The sequence below is a fragment of the Mytilus californianus genome, unplaced genomic scaffold (assembly GCF_021869535.1).
Source record: "Mytilus californianus isolate M0D057914Y unplaced genomic scaffold, xbMytCali1.0.p SCAF_1, whole genome shotgun sequence".
Classification (NCBI taxonomy): Eukaryota; Metazoa; Mollusca; class Bivalvia; order Mytilida; family Mytilidae; genus Mytilus; species Mytilus californianus.
The window spans coordinates 106,587,606-106,603,980 of NW_026262581.1; the positions used below are offsets into that span (position 1 = coordinate 106,587,606).

The 16,375-nt window shown below is 31.7% G+C and overlaps 1 protein-coding gene across 3 annotated transcripts in view; it reads left to right on the top strand.

Annotated features, from left to right (window-relative positions):
* The first annotated feature begins 5,742 nt into the window (after positions 1-5,742).
* The window catches only part of LOC127729108 (TBC1 domain family member 25-like), a 447,590-nt gene continuing 436,957 nt past the window's right edge, over positions 5,743-16,375 (top strand). For all 3 annotated transcript variants that reach the window (XM_052236767.1, XM_052236775.1, XM_052236782.1), the window contains exon 1: positions 5,743-5,875. In XM_052236767.1, the coding sequence (XP_052092727.1) occupies positions 5,819-5,875 (57 nt within the window). In that variant the 5' untranslated portion in view covers positions 5,743-5,818. The remainder of the gene's footprint in view (positions 5,876-16,375) is intronic.

The following is a 16,375-nucleotide window of genomic DNA, read 5'->3' on the forward strand; positions in this document are numbered from 1 at the left end:
TGGGTGTTTAAATATTTATGTTACTGTTACATATTTTAAAGATGTCCTAATAAAGATAAGCATTTTATTATTTGTTATGATTTTTTTTTCTGTTGCTCTGATGTAGAAGTGAGCTTATTTATTTTTTTAAATATCAATTCGATATACATTTCTATATATATATTTCTATTTACATACGTAAAGGTAGAGACAAACAAATATTGAAGTAAAAATAATTGGAATCAAATATATATGTCCCGGGTGTGTCGAAAGGGCAATTAATGCGTAATGTATAAATATGCGGCCAATTGAAAATCAAATGTGTTTGGACCTCATTCAATCTAATTAAAATATAGATCTCGGATTTCGTTATACTACGTTATACTACATAACCCAGGATAAAGAGGGGGGGGGGGGGTTCCAACTATATGTCCCCATTCAAATGCATTGATCGTCAAAAAAAAGGGGGGTTCCAACCCCTGGAAGCCCCCCCTCCCCCCTGGATCCGCCACTGGCAGTGCTATAGTGTACAGTTTAACAGTGTTTACTGTACTCTTTAATTTCCACGATTACGATCCGACCTCAAGTCATAAAGCATATGAGGCACATCTGAAAACTTTGACAAACGTCACATATTTCAAATATTCATGGCTATAGTTACAATATGACGACGAAAGAGATTTAAAAACTATTTCCAAACGATTAACAATCGAAGCGATAAATTTTAAGTCCCATTGTTTTTATTTTTGGATACCCTCGGGACCTTTCAATGAACCTCATTCAAGTAAATATGTTCCGCGTGCGCTGTTCAGATTGGATAACTAGAATTCTGATTGGTTGAAAAAGTCACATGCAAAATCCTTCAGAAGTGAAACCTTATACGGGTAGTTGTTAGATCTTCGTATGTAGTATAACGTAGTATAACGAAATCCGAGATCTATATTTTAATTAGATTGGACCTCATTGCTTTTGAACTTTGTGGTTCTTACAAACATAGAATCTGTAATGTTTCCCGGAGCTGGCATATTAGCGGATCTAGATGGAACCCTTAAAACTAGACACCTCATTTCAAAAATTTCTAGATCCTCGCATCTGGTCTTCCGGTTTTCTTAAATCTGTCAGATGTTTTGAGTTCAGCACAACTCAGACCCTAGAATAAGTCATTGATCGGTTAAAATTGCCTATGCTCATCTAGATTATATCTCCTTATAATTCCAGTGTTGTAAGTTAAGTCATTGCATTGGTAAGTGTCATGTCATCCGTTATGCATGTATAAATTACAGTCAAAATAATAAAACAAAGAAATTCCGCGACATTACGCCATCTGATAAGGCGACTTATCAATAGAAAACGCATAGATAGGCAGCTAAGGCTTAAAATGAAGAAAGGAAGCAGTTGTTTACTGGCGCTCAAATCTCGTAAATCCATTAAGAATTTACACATAAATATATAAGATAAGACTTAAGGGAATCGCATGAACAAACAGAGCGAGATAAACGTCTCCTGCTATGCATATATCACGTACCCGCCGTGTGAATTCGCACTCAGTCAAAATGTCATAATAATTAGATATAAGAAGATGTGGTATGAGTGCCAATGAGACAACTCTCCATCCAAGTCACAATTTGTAAGAGTAAACCACTATATGTCAAAGTACGGCCTTCAACACGGAGCCTTGGCTCGACAAAATGGTTTACTTTTACAAATTGTGACTTGGATGGAGAGTTGTCTCATTGGCACTCATACCACATCTTCTTATATCTATTTATATGAGTTGCAGAAAATTAATCTGCAATCAGATTTTTCAAATGACTTTTACTAAATATGAAAACTTCTGTTTAATAAGACTATGTGAAAGTGTAGTAAAGAGAGTCCGCACCAAGTCATAACTATCTGCCGATTTAAATGGACCATCAAAAACACGTTTTAAACATACACAGAGTTGTTTACCCCAAATATGATTTATTCCATTATTTTCACCAGCTTTATTGCAAAGGTTAATAACATTCAAGTTCTTTTAATTTTTGTAAGGGAACTAGTTAAAAGCACAGAAAGATTAGTAGTAGAACACTTACTAGAAGCCACGATGAAATGATATTGAAAGTTTCGTTTTGTGTCGTTTAGGAAACCAATACATATATATATAGTAGGGACCTTGTGCAGAGGAGACATTAAGCTGAGGTGTGGTAGTGACATGATTGTTTACTATTAAACTCTCTGTGGTGCGCACGGTCTTAAATGTAGAATTTATGATTTCATTCTTACGAACTTCTGTGTAGTATTTACCGTTTACCAATACACATGGTTATCTGATTCGTCGGACGGAACGAACACAAAACGCTTAACGAGATTTAAAGTGGTTTTTTTTTTAAATCCGGGAAATGGGCATATATTACTAACAACCTTTTTTTTTATCAATTTCCTAATTTTTTCAGGAATGTGATATGCTAATATCCATAATATTCAGACATTTATTTAAATTGGAGTGAAGGGACTTTTCGACCATCAGTTCAACTTTTCTATTACATCAATTTCAGTTTACAATAAGATGGAAAATAAAATCTTAAATGTTCTGACAACACTCTTTTTTTCGATTGAGGACGATAGTTTGGTCTTTTTTCAGAGAGTTTATAACCTCTCGGTCCTAAACCGTTTGCGATGTTGAGGTCCCCTGGAATAACATGGCCATAGGGGTCATATCCAAACTTCGATGTTTCATAGTCTCATGTTGAAAGAGTGTTATTTTCTAAACTGACATCTGATGTAACTGGCGTATAATTAGACTTGTACTATTTCAGTGTACATAAGAGAAATTATAGATAGTTCTATGTTATCAAAATAGGGTGGTATAAAGTTTTGAACGATAGAGTCATTAAAAGTACTGGATACGTTGATAAAATCAACACCTCTGTTAATATATTTTATTTTTAGAAAAAAACGTTTACATATAAGATCAAGGTTTTCATTACAAAGGTATATCCTATTAGGACAAAAAGTTGTAATGATATGCGTACAGTCATATAGTGGACTGAAAAACTATTAAGTATCACACTCGTTATCAATAGTTTTATAATTTACTAATTGGTTTTCTATCATTGTTTTTATATATGTTGTGTACAGGTTATCATTGTGTACAAATTATAATTTGTACACAAAAATTGTACAAATTATAATTTGTATTTTGACTTTGTACAAAATTGTAATTTGTACAAAAAGTGCTTGTACAAATTACAATTTGTACAAAATTTGACTAAAATTCACTTATAACTTGTACAATATTTTATAGTATGGATTTTATTATAAACAAGCATTGATACACACTATAGAATTTTTATTCAATTACCACACAATAAACCCTATTTACAAAATACAAAAGTACCCAGATAGAGACAGGAAATGTAATTGATACATGCATGCAAGTTAATTCTGATAGTACAATATAAATTGGCCCCAGTGACAATTCTGATGGAATAACAAAAATTGGCCCCAGTGACAATTCTAATAGTATAATAGAAATTGGCCCCAGTGACAATGTGATGGTACAATAGAAATTGGCCCCAGTGACAATCAGGATGACGCTGACGTTAAAACACCAATCAAACGTGCCAGGAAGCGTGCGCTGTCTGGCCAACAGATCCAAGCCGAATATCTAACCAAGAAAATGAAACAGAAATAATCAGAACTTGCAGTGGGGGATAATGTCATTATACCAATTCCTCAGTATGATCATGCCCCAACTGATCCTCGAAATATCGTAAGTGTAATTTTTGAATCTGGAAAACTTGTGTACCGCACTGAAACAGCTGTAGGAATTTTAACAGGATATTTGTCGAGAAATCAAATTGAAGCTGTTAAAGACACATCTTTATTCGCCGCAACGGTTTCTGAGCTTCAACTTTCGCTACGTGAAGCAGTTAAGAAGCTTTCAAAAACTGGTGGTCAGGGGTTTCTTTCGTGTAAATGCAAAGGGGGATGCACCACTTCTAAATGTAAATGCAAAAAGCAAAAGATGTTGTGCAATTCCCGATGCCATAATTCACTCACATGCTCAAACAAATGATACAAAACCATTTTTGTATTTTGTAAATAAGGTGTATTGTGTGGTCATTGAATAAAAATTCCATAGTGTATATCAATGCTTTTTTATAACAAAATACATACTATACATTATTGTACAAGTTATAAGTGAATTTTAGTCAAATTTCGTACAAGCACTTTTTGTACAAATTACAATTTTATATTTATATATAATACAAATTATAATTTGTACAAAATGATAACGTGTACAAAATATATATAAAGATAAGGGATCATCAAGTGTAAAGTTAGTACATTGTGGGTGATAGGTTTGTCATAAGTGACCCCTCATGAAGTTCCTGTGATTACGTTGTCTTTTATCAACGATATTCATGATATCAATAGAGAAAAGTTTGAGATATGCGGGTTAGTTCCCTTGTCCCATGATAATGTCCTCTAGACCGAGAGAATATGAGGTCCGTGTGGTCGTTGAAGTCAAAGCAATTCGCAAATTTTACGTGAATCTTCAAATTGCTCACGTGATGATTCTGTTTTTTTTCTGGAAAATTTCGAGTGCATAGTTGAAAAGTTTATTTGTGTTTGAGTTTTCCTGAATGTTGATTAATCAAACTTTTGAATTTAGGTCTATACAAGCTTTATAGATGTTCTTGTGTTTGTTTGAAAAATGCACTCCCTGTGTGTACCTACATATTTTGAACACCCCATTTCAGGTAAGTCCGGCTATGTTACAAGATTAGGCTTTGTTTTTTTCAAGTAATGCCATAGGAAAAGGAGTGTGAAATAGCTCTCTCGTTTACCGATGATCGAACCTGAGATTCCTTAAAGATTTCACGGGAATAGTTATGTGTATGCGTGTTCGATTTCAGTCGTCCTTCCTTATCATATAACCCCGCCAGGGCGGTTTTCTGTCAAGAGCACAGCCATCCCTGTTCGTGTATTCAGTATATATTTTTTTAAATCTCGTCTTGCACCTGTGACATTTTATCATAGTTGTGAGTGAGTGGACCAAGTTTACACAACAATAAACTCCTTCAAAATATCCTTTCTTACCGTAGTGATTTTTATTATACTAGACAATTTCATTGGCGTACACCCTACATGTCTTATTATTCATATATAAACATATTTTGTTTATCCCACTGTTTTAACTTTACACTTATTTTGAAAGGACCCCATTTCAATCTGGCTAAATTAAATCGTGGTAAATAGTGTTCCTGTTTTTTTTCCGAGTTACTATATCCGTGAATTTAGATATTTTTTTTAGGATTTAATATTTTGTTTATTTGGTGAGCTTTTACTACTGTTGAAGATGTTAGTATGCTTTTGTTTATTAAATAGGAATAATAATAAAAAAAAAATGTCGGATGTTAAGTCGGGTGTGGCAGTTTTATATTTGCCTTTAGAACTTCTGTAAACCTGGGTTCACCCGAATAGACCCTCTATTTAAACTGGTATCCTGATAATATTTTGAACCAGTCTATTGGGTTATTTCATTCTGGTAGTAGGGAACACAGGACAGCAATTAGATAACTTATTGTAATATCATACATATTTAAGTGTACCATACTGTTGCTATTGTATAAAATCTTATAATTTGGTATGTATAATTTTATCACTGTTATTTTTTATTATTTTTTTTGTCTATATTTTTACACAGTAAAAGCAGATTTACCCTTTCCAGGAAAACTCGATGACAACCTGGAATAATAATTGTGACTTCCGGTATCTGATGGGTGACGTTAATCAGCTGGAGCTACTGTTCGAACAGATGACAACTCTGACGTGAAAGTTACATGTCAATATGTCAGGGTTTTATGGAATAACAGAACGTAGAGAGGTCATTCGAGTGAAAATAAAGGTATTGAATTGACATTGTTCCTTACCCACAGTCCTAGCCATTTTGCAACCAGTTGCTGATGCTGCACCAATATGTACCTGTTCTTAATCCCAGTAAATGTAATCTCTCATCACCTTTTTTTATCAGATCAACTTCACACAACCATAATTGAAAAAATAGTCCGCCTGGTCATTGTGGTCACTCACTGAGTGACTCAAAGGTAGAAGTATTGAGTAGCGTACATGAAATATAACATCAACTACGATGTTCGTATTGCCCAAAGGATTCACAAACATTAACTTGAACTGCTTTTGTTGCTGTGACAATGTCTATTCTTTTACACAAGGATTTGTATAGTAAGATGGCCTTCTTACTATACATATACTTGTTTTACACAAATCATTTAGGAAGTCAAAGCAATTGTTAGCAAAGGAATGTTTTCTTTGAGTTTCAGACAACATTTTCCTTGTATTAAACATGTATGGTTTGTTTCAAATTATATATTAATTCTTGAAATGTTTTAAAATTTTTTATTAATAAGTTGAAATAGATATTGGGTATAGGACAGTGAAAAGGCAGCCCAACAACACAAAATAGAAAAATCTGACATCATACATGTCATAAGCAATGTAAAAAAAACATGGTTTTAAGTTTCAAGTTACATATTTTATGCCCCCGCCGTAGTGGAGGGGGCATTAAGTTATACCCTTGTCCATGTCCGTATGTACGTCCATACGTACGTCCCAAAATTGGTTTCCGTTCTCTAACTTTAGTTTGCCTCAACCAAATGTTATGAAACTTATACACAATGCTTATTACCACAAATAACAAATCAAGTTTGAATTTTGGTGGAGTCACTTTTACCGTTCTAGAGTTATGCCCCTTTATAAATGGAAAACTTGCTGAATTTTTCGTTTCCGTTCTTTAACTTTAGTTTGCCTCAACCAAATATTATGAAACTTATACACAATGCTTATAACCACAAAACACAGATCAAGTTGGAATTTTGGTGGCATCACTTTTGCCGTTCTAGAGTTATGCCCCTCTACAAATGGAAAAATTGCTGAATTTTTCATTTCCATTCTCTTACTTTAGTTTGCCTCAACCAAATGTTATGAAACTTATACACAATGCTAATTACCACAAAACACAGTTCAAGTTCAAATTTTGGTGGCTTCACTTTTGCTGTTCTAGAGTTATGCCTTCTACAAATGGAAAAATTGCTGAATTTTTCGTTTCTGTTCTCTTACTTTAGTTTGCTTCAACCAAATGTTATGAAACGTATACACAATGCTTATTACATGTACCACAAAACTCAGATCAAGTACAAATTTGGGAAGTGTCTCTTTTACAGTTCTTGAGTTATATCCCTTTATAACATTATGTGCAAGCGGGGGCATCATCTGTGTCCCATGGACACATTCCCCATTTATTTGTAATCAAGTACTGTACCTGTTCATGTACTAATGAATTTTATTTTATGTCTTATTTCTTTTGGCAGAAAATCATTTACTTTTGTATTTACATGAAATTTCAGTTCCTTCTGACTTTGGTTTTGTCCTATGGTAAAAAAGTGTAAAAAAAATCATAAACAAACATAAATTTTTCAATGTTTTTCTAGTAAACAGTTGGATTTATAGTTTTGATCTAGCATTGTGGGTGTTTATACTGAGTAAACATGACTGTAGAAAAGACATTGTTTGATAATTAATTTTGTTGGGCTAAAGCCAGAATTTGATTATTTCCCCATTAAAAGACATTCTTTGAGTGTCTGTCCCAAGTCAGGAGCCTGTAATTCAGTGCTTGTCCTTTGTTGCTGATTGAAATGATCTGTAAGGCGATTTGTGTGTTTTACAAGGATTATTGGTAGATTATAAGGTGAATGTCTTTGTTTTTCAAGACCCAAACCATGCTGCTTTTATGATTCTTTAATCAAGGTATATGTAGATAATATAACTCCAAATACATTGTACAATGTAACGAACGAACATACATATATTCCCGATCAATAGTTAGAATATTACACTATAAACATGTACCAGTATCATATTTGGTTTTTGAGTTTGTTGTTTTGTACATTGTACATAAATCAGTATGTTAGTTTTCTCATCAGAATTGCTTTACATTTGTCAATTTGGGTCCTTTTTAGCTGTCTATTCGGTATGGGTTTTGCTCAGTGTTGAAGGCAAAACAGTGACCAATAGTTGGCTAACTCGTATGTCATTTAGTCTCTGGTGGAGAGTTGTCTCATTGGCAATCATTCCACATCTTCTAATTTTTATATTCTTTGTGCTAGGTTGTACATGTGTATTACAGCTCTGCTCATTTTTCTTGCATACAGTTTTGGCAAACATTGCTATGTTTATATCCCTTAATATGTACTGTTAACAATAAAGCTGTGAAAATGTATCAAACCAGCTTTATTTACACATTTCGTAGTGATTAAGAGTTTTTAACAAACAGGTACATACATTATAAAGTTCCTCTAAAGGAGTGAATAACCTCTTTGACCAGCTATTAATAATAGATTTATTTACACCAGATTATCTTTAAATTTTATTTAAATTTATAGACTTTCAATATTTATATGTCTACACCAAGTAATGAAAATTTCATCTTTCCTCTTAAAAGATTGTCAGTTTTCTTCAATTGGCATGTGTCTAGTCTAGAGTTGGAAAGATTTTTATTTTGTTCAGTGCTTCTCTTGGTTTTTTAAAATTACTTATTATAAAGAAGATGATGTGTCATCATCAAACTAGTATTTTGTTATATGTAATTGATCAATAGAAATATATTCCATCAAGATATCTGATTTGAGGTATACATTGTAATACTGTTAATTCAAGAATTAAAACCTGCATTCATAATTTCAGAAGTAATTTTCCTTCACAAAATGTTTGCAATCACATCAGAACTCATATTTTAACCAGTAATCAGTGATTCCCATTAATTTCTGAATTTACATTATTACTGCATATATAGATAACAAAAAACAAAAATGCAAAGACAGATCCCCTTGTCTGCATCCCAAATAGAATTTAAAAAAAAATGAAACATTTTGTTCTTCTATCTCTAAAGAAAAAACAATCTAATCATAGTTTAAAGTTAGATCCAATATAGAGACAATGACATTTTTTTTAATCTATTGTAAACCAAACAGGTTAATTCTCAACCCTTGTTGCATCACAGCACACAGAGAATTTCCCTACAAAACCAAGATTGTAGGCCAACAATGATGGGCAAGTTTTTGGCCCCTTGAACATGAAAATCAGAAGTATTCTATATCTACCACATAACATCCTTCAAATGTTTGTAAGACATTAGTCTGTCTGACATCAGTATTTATATTTATAGAATTTGTCTCACATGTTTGCATCAGGGCTTCATACTCCTTGAATTTAGTTAAAAAATAACTAAAAAAAACCACTCAAAATAGCCTCATTTTGAAATCTTGTCATTTATATTTATATACGTTTGTGAGCCAAGGCTTCACTATATTGATCTATATTGCTATACACACAATGTATTTTACAAAGATGTTAATGTGTGTAAAATATTCCTTTCGGTAAATCCATGGCTCATACATTTGTGTATCTGTTTTGTCCGAAAACTATGAGTAAAATTGTCATTGAAGGTAGAACATAGTGACATAAAAAGTGACCTTTCAGCACTGGAGTGTCCATCTTATATTAACCTGCTCATTTATCAATAGATTTAACAAAATACATAATTTTGAAAGGCTTGAATAATTTTACTTTTTTTTGCAATTTCAAGGGCCAAATAATGGCAGGTATCATACAAAATGTACCTCCTCCTTTCCTTAATATGTAACAATAAACTTAAATAAATTAAATTTGCAAAAATAACATAATGTTAAATCTCATGAAATACATGTAAATATACATATACATCAAGTTGAAAATCTTTTTAACAAAAATTGTGGTAATTTTGGCTGTTTTTGGGAAATATGTAAATTGCTGTTTGCTATCTAATATATGTACATGTACATATACAAATGTTACTGTTACAAACACTATTTGAGTACTTAAAGATTTTTTTATATACAATTTGGTTTTGGTATGTATTGTTTGTAAAGTTGTTGCATCACTTGCATTAGTTTGATTTTAGAATTTCTATTGCTGGTTTATGTCCTAGACTAAGGATCTTTCAGAATCATGGAAAAGTAGAAGAAGAAAAAAGAATATTCAGAACATTGATAAATTTAAATTATCTTTTCCAGTTTCTTTAAATTGTATGTAATAATTTTGAATTAAAGTAACATTATTATATGATAACATTTATATATATATGACAAATGTCAAAATGCTGAATTGTCATCTTTTTTGTCAGTTTATATTTCGAGTGCATTAACACATTATCATACAATGTATGCTAATAACCTTTAAGTCGAGGACCTTGAAGCTAATCTCATTTATATTTACCAAGGACTAACAACAAAATAATTGCTGATCAACAAGATTATATAAGTTAAAAGTATACATAATCTCTGATTTCATCAAGGTCCCTGATTGCATTGGTTAGGGACTATAAAAACATAATTGGGATCACAAGTGAAGAAAAACATTCACATTGTAGTGAAATTCCTGATGCCATTGGTCATGTTGGTTAAGGGGATTTCTGAAATAAAATTTTATATAACATAACAAAGATGGAAGTTCAAGTGGGGATAATAAAGAAGTAGTTATCCAATTTTATTTTAGAAATAAAAATTAAATCTGATTCATTACATAATTAGACTGGGTAGACATATATATAATCAACAAATATAACTAGCAGTGGATTGAAGTCTAAAACAATGTTTTTATTGACTGTAAAGGACTCCTATAAACAGCGGAAATTTTGTTCAGTACAATTTGAAACTGAAAAGGTATGTTATTTGATAAAAACAAATAATAATAGGCAAAGTATTTTTTGGTACTTGATTTTAAGATTGTATTACTACTGGAGACTGCAGGTAACACCTCTTCCTTGGGAGACTCCCACATTAATTTAAAGAATTATTTATAGAATGAGAGATGGTTGAACTTATTTGATAAATTTTACATTTATGATGCATATTTTGTTCTGTAACTTCTACAGTTTTCAAGCAAAAATTATTTTGTAGAATGTTTGTATACATATAATACGTGTGCATGTGCATTACATCAGAATCTTTCTTTTTCCTCTATGTTTATCATGAACTGTGTTGGCATCATATGTGTCTTACAGACAGAAGATACATGTACACTTAAAATGCAATCAACTAAATACTGAACTCTCATTATAATTTATCGTCCTAATTCTTCACAGGTTTTTATATATTCCCTGAAAAAATGTGAACAAAATAAATTTCCACAGAAATTTTTATCTTTTTATTCAGAAAGCTTTTATTATTCACCAAAGAATGATTTCTTCCAACATAATCCACATACATGTAAAAGTAGTGGAGTTTTGAACACCATATTTCTCAACGATTAGTACCTGTAATGTTTAAATGAATGTTGAATTTAGATTACAAGCAGACATTTTTGTGAACTTTTTAGGTTTTTCTATTGGTGATGGATGTTGTCTGTCTTTTTTCTGCTTAGATTTTTGATTGCCTCTCAACAAGTATCTTTTCCTGTGTTTTAAAGTATTTTTTTTGAGGGTGGGTAAAAATATAAGAAAAAAACTACCTGTATGAATTTAAGTGTCTATCAATCTTAAAAAGTGGAAACAGAAAGTTTTACGGTATAAATTTACATGTACTATCATTATGTCTTGAAAAAAAATTATCTGCTTATATTTAATTATTTAAAGTCTCAAAAATGTTGCAATTGCCTGACCTTCAAAATTTCACTATGATATTTATAGTCATATTCAGTGTTCATATGAACTTGAAAAGTAGACAAGTTGATAAACAGATTTAACTGATTAGATTATGATATAGACACACATAATTGTCTTGCATTTAGAGTGTTGATTAAATATCCTTTTTTTTTTTAAATCATTTTTTCAAGCAAATGTACAAATTTGCATTTGTAGAAACAGGAATAATCATTTGACAATTATTATTCATAAAGGAGGAAGGATATAGAGTGAAATTTTGTTGAAATTATTAGTATAACTTACTTTTCAGAAATAACTATAGGTTTGAAAGTACTTTTCATTTGTAAGTACAAACAGATACATGTAGGACCAATTTCTTTCACTCAGGGAGTCCAAATCAGAAAGATACTAAAAACCTACTGGAATTTGAAAATTTAAAGTGTCTAAATAATATGTACATATATTCAAAGATTTTAGATGAATTTTTATCACATCCATAAAATCAGAATGTTGTTCAGATCAATATTTTGTCGGTACGTCTAAACACTGCTAAGGAGTCCTTAGTGCACTAAGGACGTATATTATGCCACTAAGGACTAGATGGGGTGCTGTTACATGTATTATTTTTCCATATTAAGTTAGAGATTGATATTTAATGCATAAATAAAAAAATTTATAGAAAAATAATCACAAATAAACGAGTTATTAAGCATTGTTTAAGCACGTGCCCATTTTTCTTTGATATGCCGAAAATCAGTGAACCGATTGACACGTGCCATATAACATAACAACTGAATAAACAATCATTATCTTTTTATTTTAAGTAATTAACAATTGTATCGAAAAGATTAATAATTTATAATTAAATATGTTGTTCTTATTTGCAATGATTAAAAGGACAAATTATTTTTTTTTTTTTTTTATTTCTTTCTCGACAAAGTTATATTTGCCATTTGTGCTCGACTTTGATGTGCGCCAACTAATAAGTGTGGTCAGCTTGTTAAATTTTTATGTAAGAGCATGGAAGTAATATTTAGAGATACCAAGACAAAAGGAATAGATATATTTATACGTTTTTTGTTTTAATTTTAATTCCGACAAAGATGCGTGTTTCATTAAAATTTATGAGTAAATTCGGAAAAAAATATCAAAACCTGGTGTTTGCTTTTCCACTTTCTATTACTGCTTCATACTTAGTACGAATTACGATTGAATTGAAAAAAAAATCATGTGACGTCCTTGATGTTATTCAAAACCACTAGTGTTCAACCAGTTTGATAGCTGTTTACAAAGGCTTCATACCGAACTTATTTTTTTTCTCAAAGTATAAGAAGTTTAAATATCATTATCGAACTTTGAAGTTTCATTTTCAAATATATAAAGGAGACAAATGTTTTTTTTTAAATGTTCCACAGTTTTTAACACATTATTAACGAAAATTATCTCGTATGTGTTGATTTAGAGCTATAGATATAATTTTGACATAAAAAGGTTATGCTTCGTACGAATGCCTTGAAAATATGCTTTTTCATGATGTGAAAATATGCTTTTTCATTATGTGAAAATAATCATTTTTTTTGTAATACAAGATAATTTGAATACTTTATACCTAAATCTATCACGTGTAAAAATGAAAAAAAAACAACAAGGGTTTGTATAGTATATTACCAGAGACATATACTACAGTATTATATGTATCTGATATTACTATACAAATCTTTGAAAAAACCAACAGAAATATTTTCAAATATAATTTCTTTAAATCTATTTTTTCTTTAAGAAGAACAAGTATGTCAGAAGGAAATCCGATTTGTATTTTTTTAACCAAATTGTCTGTTTAAGATATTGTATGAAATAATGACTATGTTGTATGTGCTTTACTCATTGTTGAAGGCCGTACGGTGACTTATAGTTATTAATTCCTGTGTCATTTTGTCTCTTGTGAAGAGTTGTCTCATCGCCAATCATACCACATCTTCTTTCTTATATTGGTTGCATGTAGTAAAAATTTATTATCATATTGATTCGTTTTTGTCCAGTAATACATTGATTAACGTCTTCATATATGAAAATAAATTTAGATATATTGCTCTGGAAACAAATCTTTTATTTACAAGAAATAATTACAAAATACTCTTTCAGAATCTGAAAAAAAACATGCATAAAATTTTAACAACTTATTCAGTGCGAAGTCAAATCAAAATTGATCACTGAAATATAATCTTAAAAACTATTCATTTATTAGTATCCAACTTTTCCAATATTGTCGATTAAACACAACAGATAGCAGGATTCCCGTGTAATCAGTTATGTAATTTGACACGTGTCTAACGGTTCATTGATTTTCGGCACATCAAAGAAAAACAGGCACGTGTCTACACAATGTTGAATAACTCATTTATTTGTGATTATTTTTCTATAAAATTTAAAATTTATGCATTAAATATCAATATCTACAATAATATGAAAAGACATTACATGTAATAGCACCCCATCTAGTCCTTAGTGGCATATCATAAGTCCTTAGTGCACTAAGGACTCCTTAGCAGTGTTTAGACGCACCCATATTTTGTTTTTAAAAAGATGGCTTAAATTTTTGATACATGCACGTCTTACCTGCAGCTAGGAGCAAATAACGGCCATAATTCACCTGATGACAGATCCCTGACCTTACTTTGATTTTTGCTAGGTTTGTCGAAGGACATTGACAAAGTGTTGTTAAGGAAGGTAATATGTGAAAGGAGAACACATGCAATGGTAATTCATGGTAATTTTTAAAAATGGGGAAAAAATCAAGATGTAAACATTGAAAAGAACATTTGTAGTGAGTTATTAGTTTAAATACATAGGTACATAAGTATTAAAGATATTTTTCAAACATTACTTATCACAGCCTAATCCATTATGAATCATTTAATTTTATATCAAAATAGGTATACTCTTATTAGGTTGAATTATTTATACAGGTGTAATACCACCAAATCATAGTACGTCACATCCGGTTGCATACGAAAAAGGGTTGAAAAAAATATTCCCTTGAATTTGACAGTTGTAGGAAATTAATCCTACATTTCATTGCAGTAAAAAATTTCGGAGTCATAAACATATATCTTGGGTGTTTCAGGGCATCATTCTTTTAAATCCCCTACCGACGAAGTCGAAGGGGACTTTAGGTTTGCACTTCGTCCGTCTGACTGTCTTGTCTGTCTGTCCATCCGTCAGTCCGGCAAATCAGTTTTCCACACTTTTTTTCTACGTGCTTGAAGATATTGATTTGATATTTGGTGTATTGTTTAATCATGACAAGTTACAGATCAAGTTCTAATTTTGTTCTGGACTGACGATTTTGTGCAGAGTTATGGTCCTTGAACTTAGAAAATTCACTCAAAAAATCAGTTGTCTGCACTTTTTTTTTTGTTATGCTTGAAGATATTGATTTGATGATTGGTATAGAGTTCAATCAGGACAAGTTACATATCAAGTTCGAATTTTGTTTCGGTCTGATGATTTTGTGCAGAGTTATGGTCCTTGGACTTAGAAAATTCACTTAAATAATCAGTTTTCCACTCTTTTTTTCGTCATGCTTGAAGATATTGACTTGATATTTGTTATATATTTTACACCATTACAAGTTATAGATCAAGTTAGCATTTTGTTCCAGTACAATGAATTTTTAACTGGTAGGGGACTATGTATTGCCGTGCAGTACTCTCAGAATGCTTGTTTTATTTGGTGTTTCTATAGAATATTTTGGAAACTTGAGGTTACATGGTTACTAAAGCTTGTACACAGAAAAAAAAGTGGTGCAAATTTGATTGGTTAACTTCCAGTGATGGTTATTTTCTTATACGCAATGAAATGTGATGTGAAATTTTGTCTGTGCATGCTGTAGTACTGGACAGGATAAAACTTGACTCATGCCAAGTATTTCTTTATTTGAATCAAAGATAAATTCTGCACAATTTTTTGAAAAGTGCAAATGTAACAAAGACTAATAGGGGAAAATCAATGGTGGTATTACACCTACAACCCCATCAAAGGAGGTGGTATAAAACCTACAACCCTATCAAAGGAGGTGGTATTACACCTACAACCCCATCAAAGGAGGTGGTATTACACCTACAACCCCATCAAAGGAGGTGGTATTACACCTACAACCCCATCAAAGGAGGTGGTATAAAACCTACAACCCCATCAAAGGAGGTGGTATTACACCTACAACCCCATCAAAGGAGGTGGTATTACACCTACAACCCCATCAAAGGAGGTGGTATAAAACCTACAACCCCATCAAAGGAGGTGGTATTACACCTACAACCCCATCAAAGGAGGTGGTATTACACCTACAACCCCATCAAAGGAGGTGGTATTACACCTACAACCCCATCAAAGGAGGTGGTATTACACCTACAACCCCATCAAAGGAGGTGGTATCCTGGTAAATGTCAATCTGTCCTTCCGTTAGTCTGTATGTACTGGTGGTATTACACCTACAACCCCATCAAAGGAGGTGGTATCCTGGTTAATGTCTATCTGTCCTTCCATCAGTCTGTATGTACGTCACATAAAATTTTGTTCACATTTTACTCAGTTACTACAAGTAAGAGCTCCCTGAAATTTGGTAAGAAGCTTCTATGCTTTCTGTGCATTTTTTTCAGATTCATCACAAAATCCACATCCTGTTTACTGAATACTTGTATAAATATTTTTTTT